General features: G+C 39.0%; 2 protein-coding genes across 3 annotated transcripts in view; both read right to left on the bottom strand.

The window, feature by feature from the left end:
* The window catches only part of Abca16 (ATP-binding cassette, sub-family A (ABC1), member 16), a 135,246-nt gene extending 130,310 nt beyond the window's left edge, over nt 1–4,936 (bottom strand). Inside the window, exon 1 of the mRNA NM_001278943.1 lies at nt 4,817–4,936. The gene's annotated coding sequence lies outside the window, so the exon portion shown is untranslated. The remainder of the gene's footprint in view (nt 1–4,816) is intronic.
* Nucleotides 4,937–6,880: 1,944 nt separating this feature from the next.
* Nucleotides 6,881–27,608, bottom strand: part of Abca15 (ATP-binding cassette, sub-family A (ABC1), member 15) — a 79,217-nt gene continuing 58,489 nt past the window's right edge. Inside the window, exons 22-30 of one of the 2 annotated variants that reach the window (XM_006507945.4) lie at nt 26,313–26,486; nt 20,068–20,246; nt 17,859–17,984; nt 17,453–17,647; nt 13,813–14,000; nt 12,704–12,874; nt 11,499–11,680; nt 7,574–7,647; nt 6,881–7,175 (exon numbers count right to left, since the gene is read on the bottom strand). In XM_006507945.4, the coding sequence (XP_006508008.1) occupies nt 7,062–7,175; nt 7,574–7,647; nt 11,499–11,680; nt 12,704–12,874; nt 13,813–14,000; nt 17,453–17,647; nt 17,859–17,984; nt 20,068–20,246; nt 26,313–26,486 (1,403 nt within the window). In that variant the 3' untranslated portion in view covers nt 6,881–7,061. The remainder of the gene's footprint in view (nt 7,176–7,573; nt 7,648–11,498; nt 11,681–12,703; nt 12,875–13,812; nt 14,001–17,452; nt 17,648–17,858; nt 17,985–20,067; nt 20,247–26,312; nt 26,487–27,608) is intronic. The other variant, NM_177213.3, reaches the window with a different exon arrangement.

Raw genomic sequence — 27,608 nt, 5'->3', positions numbered from 1 at the left:
CTACTGAATATATATCCAAAAGATGCTCCAACATATAACAAGGACATATGCTCTGCTATGTTTATAACAGTCTTATTTATAATAGCCAGAACCTGGAAACAACCCAGATGTCCCTCAACAGAAGAATAAATACAGAAAATGTACATTTACACAATGGAGAACTACTCAGCTATTAATAACAATGACTTCATCAAATTTGCAGACAAATGGATAGAACTAGAAAAAAATCATCCTGAATGAGGTACCCCAGTCACCCCATTGTGAGATATTAGCCCAAAATCTCACAATGTCCACTATACAAGCTACAGACTGTATGGAACTCAGGAGGAAGATCAGGGTGTGGATGTTTCAGTCCTGCATAGAGGGGTAAACAGGATGATCTTGGGAGGTGGAGGGAGGAGGGAACTGGAAGGGGGAGGAGGATCAGGTCCTAGAGAGGGGACGATGAGAGAGAGGTACAGAGGGTCAGGAAATCAAATAAAAATATGTAGCAGTGGGGGATGAAGAACTGGGGGTACCCATTGGAGGGTCCCAGATGCCAGGGAAGCGAGAGGCTCCCCAGACCTAAGGAGGATTGACTGTTGCCAAAATGTGTAGAAAAGGGGAGATAGAACCTGTAGAGATCACCTCTAATAGATAGGCACAGCCCCCAGTCAAGGGATGGGGCCACCAACCCATCTCAAAGTTTTTAAGGTTCCTGTCCAAAGGAAAGTCAGAGACAAAACAATGGAGCAGACTGAAGGAAGGGCCATCTCGCCCCACCTCGGGACCCATCCTGTCTGCAGACACCAAAACCTGACACAGTTGCTCTTGCCAAGAGGTGCTTGCTGACAGGAACCTGGTGTGGCTGTTCCCTGGAGGTCTGCCAGCACCTGACCAGTGCAGATGTGGATGCTAACAGCCAACCATCAGACTGAGCTCAGGGACCCAGGTGAGGGGAGCTGGTGGAAGGACTAGAGGAGCAGAGGGGGATTTCAGCTCCATAGGAAGAACAATGTCGGCTGGTCAGACCACCCAGTGCTCCCAGGGACTAGACCACCAACCAAGGAGTGTACAGGGAGGGATCCATGGCTCCAGATACGTATGTAGCAGAGGATGGCCTTGTCTGATATCAATGGGAGGGGAGGCCTGTGGTCTTGTGGAGGTTTAATGCCCCAGAGTAGGGGAATGCTAGAAAAGTGAAGAGGGTGTGGGTGGTGTGTGGGGGAGCATACTCATAAAGGCAAATAGGAGGGGGAGGAGGGTGGATGGGATGGGGGGCTTTGTGGAAGGTTAACTGGGAAGGGAGATATCATTTGGGATGTAAACAAATGGAATGATTAATAAAAAATTTAAAAAAGAGATATTATGGAAAATTGTTAATATATAATGAAGAATTTGGAAAGTAGAAAAATCTACATAAGACATGGTTCCATTTTTTTCTAGGTAAAAATGGCATAATACTAACATGATTTAATTTTTAAAAATATTCTCTTAATATATTAAACGTAATAATTAAATCATCACTGTAACAAATAAAAAAGCAAATCAAAGGAGTATCAATCAGTACAATTTCATATGCTCCTAGTGTTATCATATTCCATACCAAATGTTGATGTATAAACATATTTAAATGCCTCTATAGTATTTACTGCACACTTATTATATATCATATTCTATATGCAATATAGATAGTGATATAAAATCAGACTTCATTTAAGAGTATAAAACCAAGATTCCATTCAGACTGATATTCCTTAATTTTAATTTAGTTAAAACTAAGGGAAACAAATTTTAATGAAAAGCAACTTAAAGCTTATTAAAATTAAACTTATTTTAATTCCTTAATTTTAAGAAATATTAGCTTGAAAACTCACTCTACAGTGAACTTTTTGACATGGCTGTGTGAGGTCAGTATCTTTTTCTGACAGCAAAACAGCTATTTCACTGCTAAAAATCTAAAAATATAGCATTAGTAGGTGTGTTGGTACACACTTTTAATCCCAGCACTCAGAGGAAGCCAGACTAGTCTACACCATCTGTTCTCGGCCAATGAGGGCTACATAATAAGAGCCTATCTGACAACTAAAACACAACCATTAAAAGCTTCTAATTGACTTAGGAGTATAACAGAGTGGAGAAATGTTTATTCAAGATAATCTACTAGAGTTTGGAAAGAATATCAAGTCAGTACATTTGTATTGTCTCACCCTCCTGGTCTCCCATCTTCTCCCATCTCACTCCATGCTAGCTCTATTTTTGAGAAAATGTGACTGAGGTTGGGGCCTCTTCAAGTCTCCCAATATAATATTGGGATTGTACCCCATGAGAGGAGAGTGCTGAAGATGTCCCAGTTAGGTTGAGTACTCAGTGTTTTTATCTCAGTACTTTGATCCATTATGCATCTTTCCACTGACCACTACCACTGGCCTCAAACCAAAGATTTGCCTGCCTCTGCTTGGATTAAAGGCATGTACCACCATGCCTGGCTTACAATGCTACTATTGTTTAAATTATATTATAGTCTCTATGGATTACCACTGCACAATAAATTTTTTTAAATTTGTAAATTCTTCCCATTAGATGATAAATGAATACATATTCAATGCCCACTATTTCTTGACTGAAGTGGTATAATGGTTAATTTTTTATTGGATATTTTCTTTATTTACATTTCAAATGTTATCCCCTTTCCTGGTTTCCCTCCCTCCCAGAAACACCCTATCACATCCTCCCTCCCCTGCTTCTATGAGGGTGTTCCTCTACCTACCCACCTACTCCCTCCTCCCCACCCTCCATTCCCCTACACTGGGGCATCTATTGAGCCTTAACAGAACCAAGGACGTCTCCTCCCATTGATGCATGACAAGGCCATCCTCTGCTACACATGCAGCTGGAGCCATGTGGACTCCTTTGTTAATGGATTAGTCCCTGGGAGCTCTGGGGGATCTGGTTGGTTGATATTGTTGATCTTCCTATGGGGTTGCAAACCCGTTCAACTCCTTCAGTCCTTTCTCTAACTCCTCCACTGGGGACCCCAAACTCAGTCCAATGGTTGGCTGCAAACATCCACCTCTTATTTGTAAGGCACTGGCAGGGCCTCTCAGGAGACAGCCATATCAGGCTCCTTTAAGCATGCACTTCTTGGCATCCACAATAGTGTCTGGGTTTGGTAACTGTATATGGGATGGATCCCCAGGTGGGACAGTCTCTGGATGGCCTTTCCTTCAGTCTCTGCTCTACACGTTATCTCCATACTTGCTCCCGTGAGTATTTTGTTCTCCTACTAAGAAGGACCAAAGCATCCACACTTTGGTCTTCCTTCTTCTTGAGCTTCATGTGGTCTGTGAATTGTATCCTGATTATTTGGAGCTTTTGGTTAATTACATTTAAAGTTTTAATTATTAATTTTGAGAGAGCAAAAAAAAGCAAAACTTGCCTGTAACATGTAAACCTCTAGCTTGTACACGCTGTCCCCTGTCAGCCAGCATGCTTCCCTTTCCCCAGACATTGAAAACTATTCTTAAAGTTGGTTGATCTTGTAAAACTTGCTGTTCTTGCAAAGGCAGAATACATATAATGTGGTTTTTTTTTCTCTCTCTCTCTTTATAAGCCCTGGGCTGAGATAGCTAAATGCCGCATCATGGGAGTGCTCTTAGATGCGGCCCTGATATCAGTATTTAAATAAAAAGCTTCTGATTAGTTAAAATTTTAATAATATACTGGTGAGACGCCGAACAACTCCAGACCCATAACACTAAGAATATAATCATATCACTTGCAACAACATAGACTGAACTAAATTATCATGTTAAGTGAAACAAGCCAGGCACAGAAAGACTATGTGTACTCTTGTATGTAGGATATAAGAAGAAATTATTTCATGGACACAGAGATGGTTCCCAGAGGGAGAAGACAGGTGTGGGATTTGGGGTGGTTAAGGAATATTGATTAGTGGGTACTGAGCTATAGTCAAGTAGAAGTATGAAGTACTGGTTCTAAACAGAGATAACTACAATACACCTCAACCTACAATATATTCAAAGACTTACAGAAAAAGAATAAAGTAGACAAGCATATTTAAGAAATCTAATAAAAATACTGGTTTTTCATATTTAATTTTCTCAAGTAATGGCACCTACTTATCTAAGACATACAATAAAATTGACAAAGGTTGACCAAAGTTTTCTGAAAAGTACAGAAAAAAGAAAAATGAGTGACATCAGTTCTGGGTAAGTTCTTTAACTGTCAGCATTCAATCAAGACCCAGAATTAGATTTCATGGGGCACAGAATAGACCATGACGAGAATTCAGGAGCAAAGAGTCCCACATACGTGCCAGGATAGTTAAAAGTTTTCTTGCTTTTGTGGAAAATGTCAAGGAGCAACTTTCTTTTCCTAGAAAGCACGGAATTATGGAGGAATTAGTAGCTTTTGCTTTTCTAACAGAAGGTGTTCCTTTTTTCTTTTCAAAAGCTGACCCAGCTAAGCCATGGGTCATTAAATTAAATGTCTTAAGGTTGTGCGACATTGTACTCTGTGCAGTCCTCCTATCCATTCAGTTCTCCAACACACACGGGGAATGGTAAGGAGGTGAGCAATGTGCCCTCTAGCCTATTACCTTTAACCTCCTGTAACCTTACACCGATAGCTGGGCTCTGACATCACCCCAACAACTTAAATGGGAAATGACAGGAGTTACCATGGTCAAACTGCTCTTCCAAAACTTGAGCTGTTCCTCAGTAAGCTACAGCCCAGACCTCAAATGTACTTCAAACCTCTCACAGTGTGAGTTGTCAACTTGGGAGTTTAGGAAGCCTTAAACTCTGACACTCACCACTCAGAGCTAGCAACCGCCTCCACAGCCCCTGTTTCCTCCAATGAATCGCTGCTGGGCTCCAGTCTTTCCTGAGCAGCACTTCCGCTCAACACCCTCAACACCCGGATCAACCGCTCTGCTCTGCGCAGTCTCCCTGGGCAGGAGCCAGGCCAACCGGAAGTTCGGAGGCGGGGCAGAGGCCCAGTAGCGGAAGGCAGTGCTTGGGATGTGTGGGAGGACCCAAGAGCCTTATTCATCCTATAGTAATGTAGCAATTTAAGGTTTTTCAGGGGGTTTTTTGTTCTTAAACTATTTTATTTTAAATTTATCTACCTTAATTTTACGTGCATTGGTGTTTTGCCTGCATGTATGTCTATGTGAGAGTGTCAGCTCTTGGAGTTACCTACAGTTGTTGCGAGCTGCCATGTGGATGCTGGGATTTGAAACCGGGTCTCTTTTTTTTTTTTTTTGTTTTTCGAGACAGGGTTTCTCTGTATAGCCCTGGCTGTCCTGGAACTCACTTTGTAGACCAGGCTGTCCTGGAACTGCCCTTAACTTCTGAGCCACCTTCCAGGCCCAAGTTTTCCTTAATATAGATGAAGACTTGTCAGTGTCTGGTTTTCAAATATCTAAATTTTGGTTTTTTTCTGATTTTTCTCCTTTGTCAATTCTTGGTTTTGTTGTTTTGCTATTTTATGCTTCTCCTACTTTTCTACTTGTGTTAGGCGTGCAGTTTGATTCTTGATTTAAAAGTATTTTGTTGCTGTTTTAGAAGACTTCATTTATAGCTACACATTTTTCTCAGCTCTGCTTTGCTTTTGAAAGTTTGGTATGTTTTGATCTTATTTCATTTTCTGAAGACATTTTGTAATTTGTTTTCTTGTTTTGACTCATAATTAATAGTATTTTACTTTCAAATACTTGCGAAATTTCCACTATTTGATCTGTTGTTGATTTCTAGTTTTAGTAAATAAGTTATCCAATAAGTTTTATTAGATAAGGCACTCCGTAAGATTTCAGTATTGTTAAGTAGAGGCTTAAAGTTTTAGAGGCTTTTCTTTTTAGAGCTGGGAATCAAAACCAGGTGCTTGCTGTTCAAGTGCTCTGCCATAGAACCAAGTCACCAACCTACTTGAGAAGGATATATCTTCTATTATTATTTGTTTCAGTGTTCATCATAGGTATGTCTAAGTTCCTATTGGAGTACTGTGCTGTTCATGATGGCAATCAAGAAGGTGTTTTTATTGTTCAGTTTATACCCTATGTATATATGTTGTAAGACCAAAACAGAACCATAGCTTTCCCCCACGCAGTAAACAGGAAAGCAATGGATATAATAGCTTTAGTAATCAAAAGCAATGAATATTTCCTCAGGAATCAATCATACCTTTCTGTTGACTCCCATTAAGGTACACATACCTAGGTAGCCAAAGGAAAAGCTACAGAGTATGTTCATAGCCCTAGAGCTTGATAAAAATAAAATCCTTCTTTATATAAAAAGAACAGTGTCTTCTGTATACAATTAAAACCATTTTAATTACATTTTATTTATTTGGGGTAGGGACATGTCACATGAAGGTGGAGGTCAGAGAGGTCTTATTCTTTATTACAGGGGAAGCAAGAATAGAAACAAAAACATGTTATTTTTAAAATATCCCACTGATCCCATCCATGCACTTCATTGTCTTTCTTTAGTCACTGAAGTAAAAGACCATTATTTTGAATTTTGGAAACAATAATTTCAAACTTTAACATTAATTTAACTTAGACATAGCAGGGAATAAGTTGATGTGTGTTTATGCACATATATTTGTGTGAATGTTTGTGGCAAATTTGACTTGTTTGGGGTTTGTGCTCTTATTTACAGCTGCTAAAACTAATGCATTTCTACTTGCCAAATCTGATGACACCATCACTGTTAGATGTTTATACTCAAGTACTTAGACCATCTAAGAATGGGTCCTTACAAAAAAGAATGCTGCTCTTTCATTTTTCTAGGAAAGAAAAACAGCTCTAAGAAATGTTTCTAGATTTAGTCATATCGGAAACAACATTCAGCTATATCTTCAGTGAAAGGACACATTTTTTTTTTCTCTCAGGGAAGTATTTATTACACAAATATATTTACATGAAGATTCACAAGCACAGGATGACCTTCCCATGGACCCAGATGTAGGAAAAAAAGAAAGAAAGAAAGAAAAAGAAAAACGAAAAGTCAATATTACTATTTGTAACGGAATCTCAAGGAACCTCTGTCTCATAATCACTTCCTGTCTTGGTCGGCAAAAGACAAGAAGACTTGGTCCAGGGTGATCTGACTGATGGAATAGTCTTCTAAATTGTATTGTTCCTTTGCTTTCTCCAAAATGCCAAACACCTTAAACAACAACAAAACATGCAGTTGCTATTGAAGCCTCCCTCTAGCTCCCAGAGGAGCCTCTCCCCTCACCCCCAATTTCTGTCAGGTACGTTAAATTAGACAAGACCAGAAGGGCAAAATCAGAAAGCAGAAGAAACAGGCGATTGAGAAGCGGAGGAGGTAGTTCTTTGTCTCCTTTTTTTTTTTTTTTTTTTTTTTTTTTTGATGGACCTGGACTGATAATGGAATTTGAGGGTAGTCATCAAAGACATTTACACACTAAGGCATTTCAAGAGGAATATTCACAAATATGAAATTCACACTATCAGGCACAGTTCCACTCCCTGGATCTCAAGTACCCACATTGTTAGTGTGCCTGTAACATGCATTGGTAAAAGGGCACAGTTTCTGATCACCTTTCCCCAGCTGTTGTTCTTTCTGGGAATGCAGTAATTAAGAATCCCTTGATTCTCTTGCTGTAATTCACTACCTACGACAGGAAAATAGGACAGGTGAGTATTTTTACAAAGTTCTTTTTAGATGATCAAAATAGTACTGTTATCTGTTTACTGTTATATATCATACAAAGGTGAATAGTTGGGCTTAACACAGGAGATGTGGTTCCCCCCCCCTACTCTCTTTGGTATATATTAAATATTTTTAAAGACTTTAGAACTAATTAAATAAAATAGTCTTATTGTAGGGAATTGACAGAAACTATTGAAGCTTTTAAACCCCGTAAACAGTCAACTTGTGTGCCCAGTGTAAAAGTTTGAGCTTTTAAAATACTAATATGTTTATTCCTAAACACAGTGCTGAGTATTGATAGGATTTCCTGGTTATGTGTGTATGAGGGCACAGTTTGGGAAGAGGAAGAAGGACAAGTATGATGGTTGAGATGGAATGATCCCATAGGTTCATATATTAGAATAATTGGTTGATTGTAGCTGGTCTTTGCTACTTTGTGGGTTCTTCCCTTTCTCACCCCTTATCTCCTCCATCTTCACCTCTACCACTGGATAGGAGAAAAAGAAGGATAAAGGGGGAAGGGACAGAGAGATATATCTGAATCTAATTTCTTTCTCCTTGTTTCTTTGAGCACTACTAACAAACAACAAACCACCACCCTGAATGACCAGCAGCCAACCCCACACCCTCCGCGCCTCTCATGGCATTTATATACTCTCTGAAAAGTTCCCAGAATTCCAAATGTCTCACAAACTATCTGCAGCTGACAAAACCAAGCCTCTGTTAGAGCATGAGGCAAATCATAGCCAGCTGTTGCAAAGCAGCCCCATATCCCTCCCTATACCTGGGATTAAAATGAAAACATACCCTTATAATATTTTTGTGTTTTTTAAGGAAACCTAAATTTCAGAATTCTCACTTCAGTCTCTAGTTGGTGGAGCTGTTTGGGAAGGATTAAGAAATGTGGCCTTGTGTTGGAGTAGCTATGCCACAAAGGTGGGCTATGATGTTTCAAAAGATCACACTATGCTCAGGTAGTCCTCTTTCTCTCTCTGCCTTGTGCTTGTAGATGAGAATGTAAAGCTCTGGAACCATGTTATCTGCTATCATGTTATCTGCTATCATGTTCCCTGCCACGGTGGTCATGGACACTAATGTTTTACAACTGTAAGCCACTATTAAATGCTTTCTTTTATAAGTTGTCTTGGCTCATGGTGTTTGTCATGGCCAGAGAAAAGTAACTATGACGAAATGTCTCATTCTCATGATTACACCATGTCCTTCCACATGCAAGGAAAATCATGCACAGAAATCACCAGTCATGCTACTGGGATCTTGTTGTTTTTTACAGGTAAGACTCGATGAACATGATTAGTGGGAAGAAATGCATTTATAACTAACTGTGGTGATATGTGTAGTAAAGCTTGTGTGTCTGGCTTTAAGCAATGTATAGCAAAATCTTCGTGTCTGGCTTTGAATGGAATGTTTCAGCCAAGCCTTTGCTATGTTTGGGTCAATTATTAGAGGCTGCAGTGTTGTTATGAGACTGTTTGAACCGTGAAGAAGTGTTGTCTCTCTAGAGAATCTGCACTTGGTGCTATGTGAGAACCTGCAGCTGCACCAACCTTGGTCCTAAACACTCCTGGCAAGCCTGGAATTTTTTTCTTTTAATTATGGCTAGCCACGGTCAAAAGGGACTGAGATCTGTGTGGATTGTCTGCTCTCATGGGCAGCAAAGGCAAGAGAACTTTGGTAGTTGAAACCTTTCCCAGCCCCAATTAATGTTTGAATGTTTGAATAAAGTAACTGGGGCGAGCTAGCTGGGTGTCAGTCCTTTCCAAAAAGGCTGAACCACTCTGTTCCTTCAGAAAATGAAGGTTTAGCATCTTGGTGAGTTTTTCTCTCTACTGTGGCAACTACAACTGACATCAACCAGTAATTAACCTATGCAAATTTGTAAATCACTACAACTCTAATTAAACTGGATTCAAAATGTTTTAAAGAAATAGAACATGTTTGAAATGTGTGTGGATTTGGTTAATATTAATCTTAATGTATGCATTATTGTGATGATCATGTAGAGCTCTTTTATTGTAGCATATTTCAAATATAAAGCATAATAAAGTATTTAAAACAAGCACTGATTAAGAAAAAATCACCCCAACCTGGTCAAATAATACTCATTCATTGTCAGGTGCAATGTCCCAGCACCAGAACAATAAGCAGTATCTCCCATCAGTACTGAAAGCATTTTCATTTTTTCAGTTTGTCTACTTACTTATTTAAATTAACATAAGAACTGATGTAATAATGAAGTATGTATGCACGTGGAAGGGATAAATTGAGTTAATACAGTTTATTTGGGTCTGGAGATAGCTCAATGGTTAGAAGCAGTTGGTCTTGTAGAAGTCCTGGGTACAGTTCTCAGGACCAACAGGACAGCTCACACCCTCTTTTGACCTCTTTGAGCACCAAGCACATGACTAGTACACAGACATACATGCAAATAAAACACACACACACACACACACTTAAAAATAAATAAATCTAAAAAATTATGGTATCTCAACGTTTTATGTTTATAATAGAGTATTAAGAGTATAATATGATAACTATAGTCATAGATCCAGAGTGCTGGGATAAAGGTGTGTACCACTACTGCCTGGCTTCCCTGTGGTCTTAAATGACGTTTGCTAGAGTCTTGCAGAGGATTTCTTTGCCATTCTCAGTAGAGACGTGGGTCTGAGATTTTTTGAAGTGCTCATGACTAGTTTTGGCATCAATTTGAAAGTGTTGTCTTTCAAAAGTGCCTAATATGCTCCTGCTCTTTATCCTTTAAGTAGTAGTGCAATGAGAAGGATCTACACTTGGAGTCTCATCTTTTTTTGACAGATTCATTGCCCACTAAGCCATCACAGGTCAAAGACAGGAGATCAGCCATGCCAAACTCTGTACAAGACCCTGCCTCAAAACATAGGGTGGACAGAGATAAAGAAACTCAACCTCAAGTTTTGACCTCTATATATTCATGCTCACATGGTATACACCTGCACACATATGTATACACACATACAGAATACACAGCATATTTGCTTAGTAAGATAATAAGCACATTCTTTTGTTGCGTACATCTGTGTGACTCATGGGGAAATCCTACTTACTGAAGTCAATGCTAAAGTGATTATTTGGTTTTCCTCACATCTTTTCTCCATGTCTGTTCTACCACTGATTATTAAAATGTATTTTCAAACTTATAGTCCCATGGTATAATTAATAATATTTTATAGCCCAAAAGGTGAAATTCCAACTCAACAGCCTGACACACACCAGTAAACCTGTAAGAGTTTGCTACCCATTGTTACTTTATCTGTGCTTTGCAGTTAGGAAAGAGGCTGAGAAAGAGAACATAGTTGCTACCATTGCTCTGTGGACAGAGAGGTGATTTACTGAGTTTAATACTCATGAGCAGAAGGATTTTTGTCAGGAGAGACATATCTGCTAGAGCTTGCTTGCAGTTCAAAATCATGCACTGGCACAAAATCCTGAACAAGATGCTTAATGAGAAGGCGAATAGCGAATATCCTCTAAAAGATTTTTTTATTTTGGCATGGGCAATATTTGAAAAAAATGAGAATTATGTTAAGTATGGCTTTAGAGGTATAATTTATATGGATAGAACAAATATGAAGGGACCCTGGAAGTAGATGGCAGAGTTTGGTGACAGACTCTGCAGTCGCAGTAGCAAAGGAAATATTAAGATCACTGGGTATCAGTAACACAGGGATACTAGATTAAAACATAAACCTTGTGGGTAGTGAGAACAAAACATGAAATTTAACATATTTCTAATACTGTTGGGACAAGTTAACATACCTGGAAATGTCAGTGTGATGAAATTTTTAAATTCATCTAATGTTTCCCCAGACTTGACCTTGGCCTTCAGAATATAAATATTACCAAACTTGTTCTTGAGGTACTGAGGACTACCCAGGCATGTGAGCCTCCCACGCACCATTATGGATAGCCTTGTACAAAGGGCTTCGCATTCTTCCATGCTTGCAAAAGAAAGAAAGAGAACATGAAACTAAGATGTTCTGTGAGGATAACATGCATTTAACCATTGCCAGGATCTTGTTATCAACCACAAGTTGCATCTTCCAATCACCAAGTTCATGTTTAGGAAGTATGTTGTGTGTGTGTGTGTGTGTGTGTGTGTGTGTGTGTGTCTGTGTGTGTAGGAGGGATGCACATGTACATATGTATGTGCTTGTGGAGGCCAGAGGCCAATATCAGGTATCATTCCTTAACCACCACCTGCCTTGGCTTAGTGGGACCTGAGGTGAGGGTCGCTGATTTAGGCTAGGCTGCCTGGTCAGTAAGCCCCAGGGATCTACCTGTTTCTGTCTAGCACTGAGATTATTACCATACATGATCACACCAAGCTTTAAGTGTTTTTAAAATAATTTCTTTATTTTTATTTATATAGATATTTTGCTTGTCTGCATTTCTGTACAGTGTGTGTGTGTGTGTGTGTGTGTTTATGTGTGTGTGTTTATGTGTGTGTGCAGTGCCCATGAAGGCTGTTGGATTCCCTGGGACTAGAGTCATATAGATGGCTATGAACTGCCATGTAGATATTGGGAATTGAACCTGGGTTCTCTGGAAAAGCAGCTTAACTGATCTTACTGCTGAGTAATCTCTCCAGCCCCAAGCCCAGGGTTTTTGTTTGTTTGTTTTTGTTTTTGTTTTTGTTTTTAATGTAGGTTCTGGGATCCAGCTCAGGCACTCACATTACATAGCAAGCACTTTACTAATTGAGCTATCTTCCCAAGGCATGAAAATACATATTTTCAAAGGATAAAAATAACAGAACACCAAGTCCTCAAATGGAATATATCTCTAACTTTCTGAGGATTCTTGGCTATTCCATTTATTAGGGTTAATATGAATCTTAATTCCTAAAAATAAACTCATTATTCAATCAAATATACGCTTAATATTCCTGGCCCCAAATAATTGGCCAGTATAGCTACCATAATTCTTGCCAACTCTTGACCGAGCCTTCCAAAGAGCCACACCTGTGGGATGTTATAATGATGGCCTTTCCACTTTCACGAATCTTTATCACTGTGTCCCAGAGAAGGCGCCTAGCTCTTGGGTCCATGCCAGTTGATGGTTCATCCAGGAAGATAACTGAGGGCTTTCCCATCGTGGCAATGGCAGTGCTCAGCCTACGTTTGTTTCCTTCACTTCAGACCAAAGACAGGGGCGAAATGGAAACAGATGAAGCAATACCTATTAGTTATTTCCAGGAAAGATAACAAACACCTCTTAGTACTGAGACTTCCAACAAGTCTCAAGTGTAGGCATCCTTACACAGATTCCATATGGCTTCAACAAGGCGCCAGGTCCAAGCACATCTGTTCATGCACATTTATAATGTAGAAGGGCAACCTTTCACATGTGTGGTTTTGGCTCCATTTGTTTACTTGTTGTTAACTATTAGGATACATAACCCCTGTCCTAATTTGAAGACCTACATTTCTCTTCATTGCAGGGCAGAATCATAGGAATGTTAGAAAAAATGAAATACTTTCTATTTTCATTTCAGAAGTCAGGTTATGAAGTTTCATTTTTGAAAAGGGAAGATGTGAACCTGTTACTAGCATCTGAAACACAACAGCATAAGATAATGTTCAACTCAGTGTTAACTGTCAGCCTTGAATCACCTGAAGAAGTCTCAATAGTTAAGTTCCCTTATCAGGTTGGTTTGTGAATATGTCTGTGAGGGATTGTTGTGATTATTAACTGACTCAAGAAGGCTCATCTAGGCAGTCCTGAGCTAGATATGAAAGTTCACTAAGCATCAGTCTGTGAGCAAACCAGGTAGGAAACAGCATTCTGGCCAAGACCCTCCATGACTTCCTTTGATGATAGACTATGACCTGGTAGATTGTAAAACAAATGAGCCCCTTTCTCCCCTAAGTTGCTTTTGGTCAGAGTGTTCCATCACAGTAGCAGAATGAAACTAGGCTATATGGTAACATAATCAGGTAATTACATAAAAGGAGAAGTGCAGGTGGAGCTTTGGACACATGTCAAATACCAGGAACAAAGATGCTTAGCTGTTATGAACATTGGTAACAACAGGTAACTATAGTTAAGAAGCTATGGCATAATGACTCACCTGTAGGTGCTGATAAGACTGTTGGCATGAGACTCCAGGTCCAAAGAATTCAAGTACTTTTTCACGTAGGGCTGAATCTGATGCTCTGAGATTCCCCATATTCTTGCATACATGATCATTATTTCCCAGCCAGTCATGTATTCCAGCAAAGCATCAAATTGAGGACAATAGCCAATTTTTGACCTGACCTAGTTACAATAATTGCTGTAAGTGAAAACTCAGGCCATCTAACACCTCATGAACATTCATAGACCAGGCAGGAGGTTTCCAGGCCATGCTTCTAAGAGTCCTACCAAGAAATTTTCTTTTCTGAAGGACTACAGAATTATTGATTGTGAATCTATTATAGTCAAATGGAATGACTGGTTCTTATATTCAGTTCTAATTGTCCTAGAAATGAAGAATTAGAACCTAAATCCCAGATCCCACTCAGTTTGTAGGATACTATAGTTACTGTTTGACCTGTACAGCTCTGTGTATGCTTGTCCCTTAGAAAGGCTGAACCAAAACCAAAGGTAGCCCTCATCTTTGCATATAGAAGGTCAAAAATGATGGTTGCTTTGAAACTTAAATTCTTTTCCCAGTAGATGCAAACATCCTAGTTAGCTAGAGAAAATAGCCATAAATTTAAATTAATAATTAATTTATATTGATTCTAGATTATTCATTCTGCTTGCAAGGTTGGCATGGTACAAATTTCTTCCTCTTTGGCTAAAATGACTCTTAAGGATAGTGTATTTTCAACACACACCTGTATTTTCTTCTGTTTACCTCTCTTTAGGATTCATATACTAAAGATACATACAATAAAAACACCATCAGTATAAGTAAAATCAGAAAATGATTATCTACAAATAGAAAATAATTAAAAAAGGATCAGAAAAAATACCTGTGATGACTCTCAGCCTCTACCTCAGGCTGATTCTAAGCACAGAGATAATCAAAAACAAGTAAATACCCCAGAAACAATAAAGAAAATTAAACAAGGAATGGGGAGGGTGATTACTGCTGGCGTTGCCACATTATCAGTTCAGTTTGTAACAAAAATGGCATACAGTGGAGTAGAAAATGTGGTTCCTTCATGGGCCTGGGAATCAGAAACTCTATTGGGCTGAAAAAAACATGATACAAATCTCTTCGGCTCTGAAAGAAACTCTCAGCTTGTGGAGAAAGTCAAGAAATGAATCCTTAACTATTAATAGAGAGCTAGAAACCCAAGAGGAAACAGAATGGGCGTGTGGTGCTCTCAGGGCAGGGTGTGCACTCCAAAGTCCTGGAAGTTAAAGGACACCACATCAGTGGGTGAGTGGATGGTGAAGGAAGCCATAAAGAAATTTAGAGAGTATTTAGAGATGAATAAAATGAAAATACTGCATATTCCATGTTACAGGATTCGTAAAAGCAGAATATGGAGGATTTATAATTAGACTGTCCAGCTGAGCTCACGGTTATCATTGTACCCAAAGTAGTGACTGGTGAGTTACTTGGACTGGCCCAAGCCACACAGGAGTAGGTTGTGGTTTGAAAGAGATTCGCTAAACATTCTAAAGCACTCGTAAAATACAGGACAGGACGCAGCAATGGAACAAGGGAAGGGGAATGTCGGCTAATAGAATGGGTTAAATATTTACAAATAGGGGTTAGTGTATAGAATACCTAAGCACTCCTCCAACTTAGAAAAAAAATCTGAAAATTTAAAATACATTTTCCCTATAAAGATATATGGCAGCAAGTATGTAGGGAAAGTGCCCAATTTCCCTAATCATTAGAAAAATACAAATCAAAACTACAGAGGGAAAACATTTCTCATACTAGGCTAGATACCATAAAACAGTCCAATTACACACACACACACACACACACACACACACACACACACACACACACACACACACAGAGAGAGAGAGAGAGAGAGAGAGAGAGAGAGAGAGAGAGAGAAGCTCTCACCATGCAGTGAAATTGCAACAGCCATGTGTTGCTATCAAGACTGTAAATGGTAAAGCTCATGTGGAGTATACTATGACACCAAAACCTCGAAATATATACTTTAAAGAACTAGAAGCAGGTACCCAGATACATCTCTGTTGCTATGATTCTGACCAGCATACCTTCCACATGCCCATGTGTTAAATGCATAGTCCTTGGGTTGGCCTATTGGGAGGCTGCGGATTCCTTTGGATGTAGGACACAAAAGAAGGTCCATCCATCATATTCTTGGAGAGGATAATGGGGTCCTGTATCCTTCCCTTTTCTCTTTTGTATTCTGGCCAGAAAATGTATGGTTTTGATCTGCCACACATTCATGTCATGATGTGCAACATTGTCATAAATCCAAATGCAACAGACCCAACAAATGATGCCCTTGAATATTTGAAATGGCGCAAAATGGATCTTTTAAAACATAAGTTGACCTTGTAAAATATTTGGTTATAGCTATAGAAACCCAACTAGTACATTTCATTCTAATGTGATAGGATTATTATTTGTAGTAGTCAAACAGTAGATGTGACGGGTGCACAAGATGTCCTGTAATCACACAATGGAGTGAACTTGTAATACATGCATTAATCTGTAAGACAATGTGCCAGGCAAAAAGGAATATTCTTATATACAACGCCTAAAATGTAGTCAAATTCATACAGTTAAGTAGAACAGTGTTTACATGGGTAAATGAAGGGATGGAGAGTTACTGTGTAATGGGTAGAGATTTTCAGTTTGGAATGGTAAAGTGCCTCTAGAGACAAATTGTGGTAATGGGCATGCAATGTCACTGAATTATAGAGTCATACATTCAGAAATGCATTAGATGGTAAATTTTACATTATCTACTATATAAGAAGATACCCTAAAGAACATGTTAAAGCTGAAACAAGCTAAATATTATCACTGGTCACGTAAAACGAGAGATTTTCAAATTGCATACTTGAAAGATTCCCTGAGGCTTGAAAACATTTTCTCAGACTTTGTGATGCAGAACCAGCCACTGCAAAGCTTCTGTGGGCCTTGCGCATGCCTGACCTCCTTTTAAACTTCACACTTTATCTGACCATGCTGTTGATGCTCAATTCAGATTTGGTCCTCGATGAGAGATCACCTAATCCTTTTTGCATCCTCCCGTCTCAGTCAGGCAGTTCTATCTCCACACTGCCCTTCCATCTCCTCAAGGGCTGTGCTATAAGTGCTGTTAACTCCTGGAATCTGAACCTTTGCTTTCTTTTCTGCTTTACATTCTCAACATACTTCTTCTGTTCCTGCAGCTAATGACCAGCACAGGACACAAGGCTGGTGGTGTCTTGCTTTGATTGGCAATGGCTCAGAAAGGCCATCCTGATCATCAAGCCCCTAGTTGCAGCTAAACTACACGCAAGCCATCCTCTGCCTTACACTCTTCCAGCCCTTCTAGGATACATGTGATGAGAACTTGCCTTTTGCTCCTACTGTTTCAAAAAGAAAAAAGACATTCTTGTCTTAGATTGTGCTCTCATTAACTCACCCTCTCTTTAAAAATTTGTTTTCCTCTCCAGAATCCACAGCATAGACACCTGCCATCATTGCCGTTTGCTATCCCTGGCCATCTTTCTGCTGTCTGCATCTTAGAGCCATCCTAATGTTCACATCTTAGCCTGGAATAACAGCTTACCTTTACGATGTTCTTGGTGAGGCTAATGCCATCAATGAACACATCCCCGGCGGTAGGAATATTTTCTCCAGTCAAAATTTGAAAAGTAGTTGTTTTACCTGCTCCATTGAATCCAAGTAACCCAAAGCACGCCCTCTCTTGGATAGCAAGGGAGATATTTTTCACAGCCAGAATTAGTGGAGACTTAAAGTATATCTTTAAAAAAAATACACAAAGCACAATTTAGTAAAGGACATGTTTAGGTTATATACAAAAAATATTGTGGACAAAGTGGTCACTCCCTTAGATAGTGTCACAAGAACTTTAGAGAAGTGTTTTCAAGGCTCCTGAAGAACCACAGTGAGACTTTGACACCCCCCCCCCCAGGAGGTGGAGGGCAGACTATGAAAGCCATGAAATGGCTTACCTTCGTGAGCTCCTTAATAAGAACTGGGCAATTCAGAAACTTTTCAGGCTGGTACAAAATTTCTCTTCTCTCATTTTCTACATCATTATCTTCAGAAGTCCCAGATAATTCCTTAGAAATTATATCCTGTATTTTTTCAAGACAAATATCTTATTTACGGATATGGTTTAGAGACATCTATCCTAAATGTAGTGGGTTCATAAAATCCCAACTTGGACATAATATTACACATATATAAGTGGATATTTTGAACAATTTCCAAGGGACTTGATGAATATTCTTGTGTACACATCCAATAGTAATGAGTAGTTCACCACAGCAGTGAAGGTGGTGAGCAGAGAAGAGGCAAAAGCTACTCACAAGGTAGAAATCATGAATGTGCATGCTCAACTGTATAATTCAAAACTTTAAAACATTTATGCAAATGAATGGAATTCTGCATGTTTCTGTTTCATGTGCCTTTCCTTTGGCTCTTTTCTTTCTGTTTGTTTGCTTTATCCTATTCTGAATTGTTTTGTTTTGTTTTATTATTATTCTTAGATAGCTGTTTGTCTTCTAATGAGAGACAGAAGGGGAGTGGATTGGGATGGAAGGGGAGGAGCTTGGAGTAGTATAGGGATAGGAAAATGTGATCAGGATATATTGTGTAAGAAAATTCCTATTTTTAATATAAGAAAAAAGTATTTATAGACGTTATTTTATCATATGGACATAAGGATGGAAATCATCTGGAGAGATTGGAGAAACTGAAAAACACAGCAATGCTGGAGATGGAAAGATGTCTCAGCAGTTAAGAGCACTTACTGCTCTTGCAGAAGACCAAGGTTCAGTTCCCAAGACCTACATGGCAACTCACAACCACCTTTAACTCCAGTTCCAGGAGATCCAACACATGCAAAGCATTGGGCCACATGTCGTGATATTATGCCTTTAGTCCTAGACCTCAAGAGCAGAGGTTAGCTGATCTGTGTGGGTTCAAGATAAGGTCTACATACTTCCAGATTAGCTGAGGCTACACAGTGAGTCTCAAGAAAGAAAATGTAGTAAGGCATTTAAAAAATGTGGTAATAAATAAACATTGAAAACTAAAAGAGAATTATCTGGGCATGTGGTGAACACTGATAATCTTAGCACTTGGGAGGTAGAAGCTGGAGGATGTGGGCTCCAGGCTAGCTCATGGTTTCTGTAGTTAGTTATGTAGAAAGATCTTTGAGGATGAAGCCTTCATCACAACCATCATATTGTAAAACCAGGAATTCTGATTATTACTACAAAAAAGAAGATTTGAGTCGCATCTCCTTATGAACTGCCAGTGTCTTCAGATGCCCTACACAGCCTGCATTTAGATAAGGCTTCTGCTCCCCACCATGAAGCCAGTGTCTGTAGCTGTGTGGCTTGGCTTATTCTCTTTCATGGATACACATATTTTCCTGGGTATTCTTTAGCTGTCCTGTTATTACCTTCATAAATTTCTCAAACTTTGCCTCTTCCTGTTGTTATTACCTTCATAAATTTCTCAAACTTTGCCTCTTCCTGTTGTTGGAATACAGTATAGTCTTTCTTATACTCACTTTCCCTTACCCAGGTCATGTGGAAACAGCCTCTGGTCTGTTATCTTACCTAAAATCCTACATACATTATTACTTTCCATTTTGAGACAGTGTCTAAAGTTACCTAGGCTGGCCTTGAACTCCCTCTATAGCCCAGGAGTGCCTTGAACTTGTGATCCTCTTGTCTCAGACTCCCACATGGGTGGGACTATAGACCTGTATTACCACATGTGGATTGGTGTATGTATTGTTAAATGCTCACATTAGAATCAGTTTAAGAGCCATGGCTTTGAGCTTGCTAAAGAGAAATCAGGAAATTAACAAATGAGAATTATCATATAAAAACCAAATGTGAATAGAACAAAGGAAATTATAAAAAAAATAAAGATCAAAAACTGAATACAAGATAAAGTTGTCAGCAAAAGATAAAATTCATAAAGATATAAACTTTAGCCCTTCACAACGATCATCAGAATGAGTGGGATTTATTTTAGGTAATACCTCAACAGGACTTTATGAAGGACATTCCTGCAGATAATGATATTTTTCTCTAACAACTGAGGTATAAACAAGTGCCTACTTTCCATGCTGCTAGAGTTTTGTTGTTTTTTATTGTTTGCTTTGTTTGCTTTTGGCTTGTTCCATTCTTAAGTATTTACCGGCTTGTATTTCTTGCAGGCACCAAAGTAAATGTGTTGATGGATAAACATTTTTACTTTCCAGGAGATATTTTCCCAAAAGAAAATCAAAAGAAGGAAAACAAAGCCGGCGATGCTCATAGCAATTAAATACTTTCCCAGCATAGGTTTCTTCAAAGAATAAATGTTCTTCTTAGTGTCTGAGGATGGAAGGCAGAAAATGGGGTATCACACTTAATTTTATTGTGCAACACTGATGTGAACAACTGATAAAACACCAAATAAGAATCAGGATAAAATGAAATATTCAGCTAAACTAAGACACAGTCTTCAGAGTTTGAGAAGTGATTATCCTCCTATGGAAATGCAGTTTGAGAGACTGACCCTTGTCAACATATTGTATAGTAAAATAACAAGGATAAAATATTAATGGGCATACTGATAGTCTAGCAATAAGCTCAGTCTACAAGCCCCAGGGAGTCATATTTCCCCACCTTGCCAGCACTGAGATTCCAAACACGTGCCACCAGCCCTGGCTTTTTAAAACGTGGGTTTTGGGGAATTGAATTCACATCCTCCTGCTTATATAGCAGGCATCTTAATGACTGGACTCTCTCCCCCGCCTAATGACTGTATCCATACAAAAAGCAATTGCAGAGAGGGCACAGAGAGTTCCCTGTGCTGTGTGCCTAGTCTCCTTTATTCCACCAACTATGCTAGTACCATGCATGTTATCATGAGTGTACAGATATGAATACTTCACTGAAGTATCAGATTCATTCGTATTTCATAGCTTCTAATGCAATGTCCTTTATATGTTCCATGTTCCAATCCCAAAACCATCTCACTTCATTGTCATCTCTTGCACTTTCTTATTGGATTACATTCATATTCATGATTTTGGTGGTGCTGCAGTGCCTGGAAGGGAAGTCCGTGGGGGAAAGGACCCTTTCATCATATTAAAAAAATATGAGCTGTGCGTTGAAGGTGTGAATCAGTTCTACTGCTGTTGATTTCAGTACCTGTCTGATGTCACCTAGCTAGCTTTCTTTGCTCAAAAAACAAAAAACAAAAACCAAGCAAACAAAAAAGACAAAAAAACCCCAAAACCAAAAAACAAACCAAAACCAAAAACAAAACCCTTTTCCTTCTCCCACTCTACCATACTGAGCACTGAACTATCAAATTTAGATAAATACATTAAAATATAACCAATAAAAATAAAATAAATATCAGAGTTCCCATGTTTACATAAAAATAGGCTAATCTTTTCTTATACCTTGACATATAATCCAGCTTTACTTTTAGTGCCCAAATTGCTCCATTTTGGGTCCTTGAACTCCTCCTTGCACTTTTTAGTGTGTACATGCATGTATGCATATGTGTGTGGGATGCATGTATGTATGTGCATGTGTATGTGTGTACTGATTGTCTAGCATACACACACACACATGCACACACGCACGCAATACAATATTACAATATAGCATGAGTATAGAGGTTGTAAGACAACTTTGCTCCATCTTTGTGTGGATCCCAGGAATTAAGTTCATGTCAGCAGGCTTATGTGCCAAGTACCTTTACCTACAGAGCCATCATGGGCCCTGAACTTTCCCTCTAAAGAATCCTATTCCATTAATGCTTGTAAGGCATGTATACATAAAATTGAATATGTTATTTATTTCAAATTCAACAGCTATATTAATTTATTGCAAAAACCGATAACTTATTAGGAAAACTGTGATCTTTTTAATAGACTATCAAATTTAGTATTCTTAGTAGCCTTTTCATTTCTCATACATTAGAATTATGGTTTTAAAACATTTGATTCATTGCAGAGATAAAATGCAACATAGTATACATTTTAGGCATAACATCACAGTGGCATCTATGAATCCAGTCCTCCCAAGTGAAGTCCATACATACCTATGTGCTACCTCACTTTTGCACCCACAGGGGTATCCATAAATTGTATACATTTTTGTCTACATATAAGTGGGTCGATTATATATCCTTAAAGTAACAACATACTAATTTTAAATATTAACAGTTTGAAATTGTCCATTCTGTATTGTCATCCAGAAATTGTTTTGCCCTTGTGTTATCATTTCTACAATTCTTAAATTAGAAGCAAAATGGAAACATTATAATAATCATGGTTGTCTTCATCCTGGTCTTTTGCCATGTTTACCACTCTACCACACCCCATATTTTGATGCCGTAAGAGAATTTGCAAATAAACTGCCTCTATATATTTTATTTTATTTTATTTTATTTTATTTTATTTACACATCCCTTTTCCATTCACGTTTCCACAGGCAAGGATGCTGCTCTCTGGGCCATCTCTACAACTGGGAAGCATCTTCAAAGATGTGACCTCATGGAGAGCAAAGTGGCACATGTCATCAATTGAGCACTCAGGAGGCAAAGGCAGGCCTCTGTGAGTTTGAACCCAGCCTACTCTACATAGCCAATTCCAGACCAGCCAGGGTTACAGAGCAAGACCAGGCCTCCAAAGAAAAATGAATCTATATTTTTCTCCCAAACTTTCCAGAAGTCTGGCCTTTGTGTGCTGTGCTGCTGTCTTTGACTCTATCTGTAGTGGAAAGAGCCTTGAGACCACAGCTATGTCCTTCCCAGTGGAAAGAGCCTTTTTTAAAAAAAAGATTTATTTATTATTATAAATAAGTACACTGTAGCTGACTTCAGACGCACCAGAAGAGGGCGTCAGATTTCATTACAGGTGGTTGTGAGCCACCATGTGGTTGCTGGGATTTGAACTCAGGACCTTTGGAAGAGCAGTCAGTGCTCTTACCTGCTGAGCCATCTCTCCAGCCCTCTATATATTTTTAATAGATTATCTTATTTTATGTCTCATTTTTGCCCCTCCCCACCTTCTCTACCATTTGAATGGATATTAACTTCTTTCTTCTGCTGGAAATTATTGTTTCACAGGCCATCAACCCCTCAGACACACTGTCTGAGATGGCCACTTGGGTATGTAGCTTATGAAAGCCATGTCTCTTGTGTTCTGGAGGGAGGGTGGGAGATGGAGTGGATAAAGACTTTCCATTCCCAGGTAGGCTTTGCCCTCAATTTATGCTATTTGTTTTCTTTTTGCACAACTTCAAGTCTCTAAGAAACAATTCTGTCTTTCAAGTTTTTCTTTTTTAAAAATTTTTGTTTTTTAAAATTGAAAATAGAGTCTTCTCTCATATAATATGTCTTGACCACAGCTTCCCCTTCCTCAATTTTTCTCTTTCCAAGTGTGCTGGCTCATTTTATATCATCTTAATTCAAGTTAAGATCATTGAAGAGGAGGGAGCCTCAATTGAGGAAATGGTTCTATAAGATTTGTCTGTGAGGCATTTTCTTAATTAATGATTGATGGGAGAGGGCTCTGCCTATTGTGGGTGGTGTCATCCCTCAGCTGGTGGTCCTGGGTTCTATAAGAAAGCAAGCTGAGCAAGCTAGAGGGAGGAAGCCAGAAAGTAGCACTCCCCCATGGCCTCTGCATCAGCTTCTGCCTCCAGGTTTCTGCCGTGACTTCCTTCAGTGATGGACAACTATGTGTTTATAACAAGCTAATAAACCTTTCCCTCCCCAGCTTGCTTTTGCTTCCTGTTGCTTCATCACAGCAATAGTAACTGTAATTAGGACACCAAGAATGAGAATTTTCCCCAACTAATAATATATCAAACCATAAATCCTGCAGGTTCAGGCAATCTAAGTAGGAGAAACATTGATTTCCCTAAGCTAAACTGAGATAATATAGTCATGAAAGAGAGTAAACATTGACAATAAATAGTTCAGTAACTCTTCTTATGATCTTAGATGGTTACTCTCCCAACACAGAACATAGTAAACACACAAGTCTCTGAAGGGTTTTATGGGAATAGCTGTACTACTTATGGTAAGTTAGAAACCAAACGCCAAAATGGATCAATATATTCTATATAGATTGATGAAAATGGTAAACATTCTCAAGATTGATCAAGAAAGAAAAGAAGCGCCAATGAGATGGCTGATTGAATAAAAGCACTTGCCACCAAACCTGACGGCCAGGTTGACCCCAGGGTCTACTTTGTAGAAGAAAAGAACTGATTATTGCAAGTTTTGTAAGTTGTTTTCTGACTTCCATACATGTGCCCATCCCCCACCTTAAAATGCGTGCTCTAACACATGCTCACACACAGAAAGAAAAGAAGGGAGGGTATAGCCATGAATCTTACAGATGCTAAACTTATCCTAAGGTATTCTGAACAAACTTACCCCAATAAAGTTAAAATTTTAGAATGAATGAAATGGCCCCAGAAAACAATGATAAAACTCCTCCCCCAACATATTAAATAACCAAAGTATAAGATCAAAGAATGCAGTCTTTATTTTCAAAATGATCAAAAATCTAAAACTTGTTACAAAATATCAACCACAAGTAGTACAGCTGTTCCCATAGAACCCTTCAGAGAAAGCACAGGGGTAACCATGACCTGCGATGTCGTTTTGCTCTAACACCTAAATCTCAGGGACAATCACTGAAATGGTAGATAAGCCAGGCTTGTCTATATTGCAATTGTATCATGCTTGCTTTTGCCTGTGTAATTGCATTAAAACTATTGGACATTGAAGAGTGGGGAGAAGCAGGTTGCAGAATTGAAGAAAACATTCACAAATCATATATGAAAGGAATGTCTAGTGTCCAGAATATATCAAAACAAGTGGCCCGACTATGGGCAAAGACCGTTTTACAAACGAAAAGATGTCCACATGGGCAATAGGCATCCAGGGAAAGGTTAATGTCACTAAACATTAGAAAAAGGCAAATCAAAATCAAAATGAGATACAAGCCCTACTAAGAGGGCCATGATAAATGGAAAGGAAAATAACAGTTATTGGGTGGGGACATGAAGAAACGAGTCCTCATGCATTGCTGCATAAAAAGATCCAACCATCCTAACCCCTGATGTTTATTTCCTGTAGAGTTGACTCAGCTGGAGTGCTAGGCTGCCCCCTGGAGACCCAGCTTATGGCACTCTTTCCCTTCTCATCCATTCCACTCTCCCCTCACATTTTCAGGGTTAGTGAATGGCACGTTCCACCATAATGGATTCCCAACATCCATGAGTCATTCCATGCTTCCCTTTACCACAAATCTTCAGGTTTCTTGTTTTACTTTTTTTTTCTTTTTTCTTGCTTTTGATTCTGACCATTTCTCCTACATTGTTTCTCTCACCCAAACTGTTTCCGCCCACTTTAATGTACTTATTAAAAAGATAGAGTCCCTCCTGTATCAAATACTCTATTAGACACTGGGGGTGGGTTTTGCCTGTCCCTTGAGATCCGTTGTGGGCAGGTGAGGGTGTGCAATTATATGGGACAATGGTGTAACAAAAGGGATTGTAATGCACTTACAATATACAATCTTCTCCTTGAGGTTCTGTCCTCTATGGTATAGAGTTCTGGTCCATAAAAGCAGTGTGTCAGGGGCTAGGGAGATGGCTCAATGGATAGTACAGTTGCCATGAAAATGTGAGGACCAGAGTTTGGATAACTACCATGTATGTAAATGTCCAGCAGACATGGTGGCCTGCCTCTAATCTCACCACTGGTGAGGTAGAGGAAGAAGAGCTCCGGGGCAAGCTGGCTACAGAGACTAGCCAAATTGGTGAGCTATGTGCTCAGAGTGAAACCTTGCCTCATTATACAATCTGTGAAGTGACCCAGGAAGATACCCAATGGCAACCTTGGCCTCCACTTGCACATTAACATATAAATATGTATTTGTATATGCACATACAAATACAAAAGGCAGATATATGACATAGGCAAAAGTTAGTTTTTAAAATGAATAATAAACAAATCCATAACTTGGTTTTGTTGTGAAAATATAAAATCCACAGACAGCTGTTTATTAGTTGATCTTTTTTTTTCTTTATGGTCACCTGACTTTAAGCTTTGTCCTCATCTCCCTATGGTGTGCACCAAGCTGAGGGCCACATGCGTACCAGAAAGTTATGCTGCCACTGAGTTACAGCCACAACCTTCTTTTCATTTTGTGCCAGTCTTGCTAACTTTCTCAGGGTGACCTTGAACACAAGACCCCCAACTTACAACCCTCCATTAGTGTTCCAAGCAGTTACATGCTTGTTTTGTGAAATGCTTTGTGTATTAAGACCGTGCCTTTGAAAGATAAAGCAGGCTCATCATACCATCCCCACTCTGTGCATCTGATTTCCTAGACGCTTAGAGATCCCCAATATACTTACGTTTGTTGCTACAATTCAGGTATTTGAGAGCGTTCTTTTGCTGGATGCATAGCATCTTCTTCCGGTAAATAACAGTATACTCACTGATACACTTCCCAAGGTTGTACATAGGAAAGAGCAGCAGCGCATTGAGCAGGAAGGTTTGGGTGGAGTTGGACATGATGGTTGATATCCCTAAAAGGGTGACAAGAACAGGTTACATAAAAGGAAATGAAGGTCACAAGTCCCTTAGTAATGATCAAACCGAGGCCAGGGAATTGAAACCCAGATGATTATGTCTAAACAACTGTTAATGACTTGCTAATGGGTTTTGGTATCGCCAAAAGCTGAAGTTTGTGCTGATGATGACAGAATCCTGAAAAGTCTTTTTTGGTGAAGTAGAACTGTGGCTTTTATTTTTTTTTATGTGAAAAGAATTTAAATGAAGCACTTGATGGTTATAGTGAATTTCACATTTTCTGCCTTTTCTGAAATCTTGTTTAGTACGTTGCAATTTGTACAAGTTTTCATGTTTGTTGGCCCAAGGTTTCATGTGTGTGAGGATATTTTCCCTGTTTTCTTTTCCTTCCTTTCCCTTTCTTGTCTTGCCTTTCCTTTTCGTTCTTTGCTTTCATTCCTTTTCATTCAGTCTTTCATTCCTTCCTTCCTTCTAGAATATTTTTAATGGTACAGCAACTGTGTATACACCTGTTTGTTGTTTCTTAAGCTATTTGTCATTTTATAAATTGCTCAAGTCCTTTCAACAGTTGATGGCTATGTACATGTGTGCATGCATGAGTGTGGTGTCTCTGCTATTCAGGTTTTACTTTTTTTGTCCATAATTTTTCTTTATTTGAATGTTATTCCCATTGAAGTTGTATGGCTGTTAAATTTTAGCCTTTGCAACATTAATAATTAGAGATAATACAGTTTCTCCAAATAGGCAGTTGGCTGCAGAGTGTTCACTCTGCAGCTCCCTAAGTAGTTCCCATTTCCTGCTACTGTCCTTGGCTCATATATCAGTTCTCAGGCATGTGTTCCTTTTCCCATTACCTTGTGCTGCTGATTTGTCATGCAATAGCATAGTGATGAAGGAATCCAGCCAGTGTGTCATCTGCTCAGCTTTTCAGATATTCTGAAGCATTGTGCTTGGCTGGGATTGTATAGACATACATACCCACTAACTCACACGCTCAGTAGATACCAACTGTCCTCTTCTCTCCACTGTCTTGCCCATCAGTTCTAAGAAAGGTGTATATGATATTGTGTTTCTGCAGTTAGTTGGAGTAGTTCTGGTAATTCTGAGTATGCACACTT

Source organism: Mus musculus, chromosome 7 (assembly GCF_000001635.26).
Source record: "Mus musculus strain C57BL/6J chromosome 7, GRCm38.p6 C57BL/6J".
In the NCBI taxonomy this organism is placed as follows: Eukaryota; Metazoa; Chordata; class Mammalia; order Rodentia; family Muridae; genus Mus; species Mus musculus.
The sequence above is the reverse complement of the archived record's forward strand: the minus strand, read 5'-3'. Positions and strand labels throughout refer to the sequence as shown.